The sequence below is a fragment of the Apaloderma vittatum genome, unplaced genomic scaffold (assembly GCF_000703405.1).
Source record: "Apaloderma vittatum isolate BGI_N311 unplaced genomic scaffold, ASM70340v1 Scaffold39092, whole genome shotgun sequence".
NCBI classification, from domain to species: Eukaryota; Metazoa; Chordata; class Aves; order Trogoniformes; family Trogonidae; genus Apaloderma; species Apaloderma vittatum.
Window position 1 is genome coordinate 1 of NW_009703725.1, and position 4,050 is coordinate 4,050.

At 36.6% G+C, this 4,050-nt stretch overlaps 1 protein-coding gene across 1 annotated transcript; it reads left to right on the top strand.

Annotated features, from left to right (window-relative positions):
- Positions 1 to 256: 256 nt before the first annotated feature.
- NDUFA5 (NADH dehydrogenase (ubiquinone) 1 alpha subcomplex, 5) lies at positions 257 to 3,561 on the top strand. The gene is made up of 4 exons (XM_009864723.1): positions 257 to 331; positions 1,854 to 1,970; positions 2,687 to 2,752; positions 3,339 to 3,561. Exons 1-4 carry the CDS (start codon positions 257 to 259, stop codon positions 3,438 to 3,440), a joined length of 360 nt encoding a protein of 119 aa, XP_009863025.1. The 3' UTR covers positions 3,441 to 3,561.
- The last annotated feature ends 489 nt before the right edge of the window (positions 3,562 to 4,050 follow it).

A 4,050-nucleotide genomic window follows, 5' to 3' on the forward strand; every position in this document is an offset into this window, starting at 1 on the left:
AGGGCGGGCGCGCCTTGCGGGGAGGAGGGAGGCGGGTAGGCCCGAGTTCACCCCGCCGGGAAAGGCTTTTTCCAGCAGCCGCTTCGTAACGTGAGCTGCTCCCTCTCATCGCTCTCTCCCTGCCCTTGGTGTGCCCCGGTCAGAACATCGCAGGAGTGTGGGGTGGCGGGAGGCGGAGGCTTGTGTTGCAGAACGGTCCCCGTCAGGGGTGTGCTGAGCCAATACAATCGGATGGTGTGGAAAGGGGTGCTGAGGTATGTTCAATGTGTTTGTGCTCTCTCTGCAGACCACTGGACTTGTCGGGTTGGCTGTAGCTGAAAACCCTCATGAAGTATGTCGCATGTTTTGTTATGCATTATTGGAAATTGTTAGTGAGATCAAAGCTTTTTTATTATGTATTTGCATATGTAGCTACACTGCGTACCTTAAAGCAGTACCAGCTCAGTGGCAGTGTAAAGATGGGCTAAAGTGATAAAGGAAGAAAATTAATTCTTAAAAGTGCAATTCATATAATTGAGAGTTATTTTGCACAAGTATTTTTGTTTTAAAAAACTTTTTTTGTGTAAGTTCTTTTAAGAGACAGTGTGTGATTTCTCTCATCTCCAGTGCAGAAGCACAGGATTCTTTACATTCAATTCTTCATAAATGTAATTTTACTTCGTAGGTTGTATTGCTATGTTGTATTGCTATGTTGTATTTCCAAGAAAATCTTAGATTTCCAAGATATTTCCAAGAAATATCTTAGGCCTGTATAAAGGGCATGAGCCAGTCTTAAATGATAGAGGATAACCATGTGGTGCAAAGCCACATCAAGGCCTTGTGATGGTAAGCACTGTGGAGACTGGAATACTTCAGTGATTCTTGGGAATGACAGTAGGTCATTCTCGTAGCAACTTGATACTTTCTTTTTACCTCCTCAGGCTCAGTTATGAAAGTATGTTTGCCAAATCTTGCTTGCTTTTTCAGGATGGTTGAGTTTTGAAAGGACTTCAGTAATTCTTTAATTACTTGACTTTGAAAATTCCCACTATGCAACAATTTTATTTCAGAAATGCTGTTGACATCAATAGTTAGGAATACTGTCAAAAAGAACCACTGAAAAAATCATTGTTCTGTACAAATGATTTAGGCCAGTCTACAGTCCTGTTGGACACTTTCTGGGTGAACTTCATAAATTTTATTTTTCTTGGTGACTTAAAGCCAATGATAAAGAAATCAACAATGCTTTACTTGAAGTATAGATTTTATGTCAGCCTGCTTTTCATTGTCTGTTTTTTCTTTTCTGTGATTCTTTGCAGTATTCTGCTTCTATTTCTTATTGCTCCCCTAGGACATCTGTTCCTCTTCCGTTAGATACAGTTAGCTAGCCAATGTATGCCCCAAAAAATGCAATTTCTTCACCACAGTGTATCCTTTATCACTGCATTTCAATCCAGCAATAACATTTTCAGATTTTAGTTTAATTTAAATCTGTTTGTCACTCAGAACTGTTCACCACTGTGAGAAGTGCCAGAAACAATAATAAAATCTCATTATGCTTTGGTAGCTTACGTGCTTCTTTATATCTTTCACAGGTAATTTTTCACAAACTCATTTTTTAGAAGTATGGTTAGTATTAGGAACACAACTTTTATTGTTTCCATTTTGCATCAAATGTGTCCAGTCCTGATAAATTCTGGTCTTAACCCGTGACGGAGTTCTGTGGTTCAGATGTAGTTAGTTTGTTAATCCTACATTTCTTGACTGATTACCATAACCCTCTATATTTTGTGTAGTTGGCTAGTAGGTTAAGTATGACAAGAAGTTAAATAATTCTGGTTGTGTGTTTTAACCATGTCTTGTGATTGCTTCAGCGCCTGCGAATACTGTACACAAAAATCCTTGGCGTCCTGCAGAACATTCCCAAAGATGCAGCATATAGGAAATACACTGAGCAGATTATAAATGAACGATTTAATTTGGTGCAAACGGTAAGTACAGTCCTGTTTCATAAATGTTACATATTAAAAGATTTTTTGGAATGAGAACAAATTTTCAAAATAGGTGGCTCTTTTTCAGGTGCATTTGTAACTTTCAGGTATCAATTCAGAAATAGTTGAAGTCTTTGAGGTTTTTTGTTGTTACTGACTGGAATATTTTGATGGTCTATTAAAAAGAATGGTTAATTTGTTACTGATATTTTCTGTGAAAATCAGAAGTAAACATTATTTTTTGAAGATTCATAGAACAATGGTAATTTCCACACACATGCACAAAAAATGCACGTTCTCTTACCAGTATAGTATCTTAGCACAATCTTTGCCTTTGACATTTTAAAATACTTTTTGGTACATGAAGCTATGCGATACTGGCGTTGTGTATTTAAGGTGAAAATTGGAAGGTTGCATATCGTTCTATAACAAACAAAGATGAAAATTTTCTTCGAAGAAAGTGCTTAGCTGCTAGTGTTTCTTTGGATATCATTAAATAGTGCTTGATTTTTGTATTTATTATTGAGAGTTTGATGTTTGTAAAAAGTGTTTGAGATTTCTTTGATAATGTGAAAGGACAGAAGCCAGCTAATTCAATGGTAGTTTTAAGGAAGACTAGGGTGTGATTTGGTTAGATTACTTGTTTTCATGCTTTATCCAGGGTTTCTACTTTTCACCAAAAGTAAACATTTATTTATATGTATTTGAATACACAGGAGACAGATGTGCAAAAACTCCAGGACAAACTGAACAGTGGTCACATAGAAGAAGTCATTGTACAGGTAAATGGGAAAATTTAAGGTTAGGTGTGAAAGGGAGCAGTGGTTTTCAGTGTTGCTTTGGCTGAACTATTCAGAAAATTGGCAATTTACCTTATCTTCCTTTGCTGCAAAACAAGCAATCAAACAGGAAAAAAAAATTGGAAAATGAATTGTCAGGTAGTAGTTGGGATGACCATACTAAAACCTAACAGAGTTAACACATGCCTACTGTATTATGCTTACGTACATACCATGCATACCTACATTGCTTCTTACAGAGTCTAAATGGGTGGAAGGGGCAGAAGACGATTGAATAATTTGGGGGGATAATGGAAATATACTGGAAAATATCATGAAGTTGTCATTGGGAATGACTAGGTAAATAGACTGTCTGTTTGGATATTTGGAGGTGATTCAGTAGGGGTTTTTTTGAAAAACAAAATCCCCAAACCACACAGTTCCTTTTGATATTTGTAGATAAAATTTGTAGTAGTCTGTGACCACGATAGGTAGTGACATCACCAAGATAATGAGCTGAAATAGAAGTAATTTAATACTTTAGCAATTGCATAGAATTTAAGAATTTATATATGGTGTTTATTAACAGGCTGAAAATGAGCTTTCCCTGGCAAGAAAAATGATACAGTGGAAACCATGGGAGCCTCTAGTTGAAGAACCTCCTTCTGACCAGTGGAGATGGCCAATATAATTTTCAAAAATGGTGTAACTTCTTAAAGTATATTATAAAAAAAAGTTAATTATTAATCTATTGTTACTGATAGTTGTCTTTAAATTAAAGATAATAACGTCATAAAAAACATATTTTGTCCTAATGTCCACTTATATCTAGCAGTACAAAGACTCCTTCAAATTTCTTGCAAAGAGATTTTAAGAAAATTCTTTTCAACTGTTGTGCAGCTTTTGGTTTAGTTCGTTTTGTAATTTATTATTAGCAGAGTATTTGTGCCTCGGTCTGAGTTATTTTTATAACCTGTGTTCGTATGTTAATTAAGACAGATACCCTTTGAAATCAGAATTGAAGTTGTAGAAAAATACAATCCTGCCCTTCTTTCCCACCACTGGTTGTGTTTTTGCTGGCTGCTGCCAATGTCATTATGACCATTGTCAAGGGTTCAGGATGTTGACTTGACATACTGTGATCAGGGATCTAGTGTAATGGAAATCTAGGCTTACAAAAAAAACCCTATTTCTAGATTTCAGCTGGATCACTGTCTTGACCTGGCTGACTTTGCTGCCCACTCAAACACTTAATTCTGCCTCAGGGGTGGGTGGGTGTCTTGGTTTAGAAGACAGGGGAA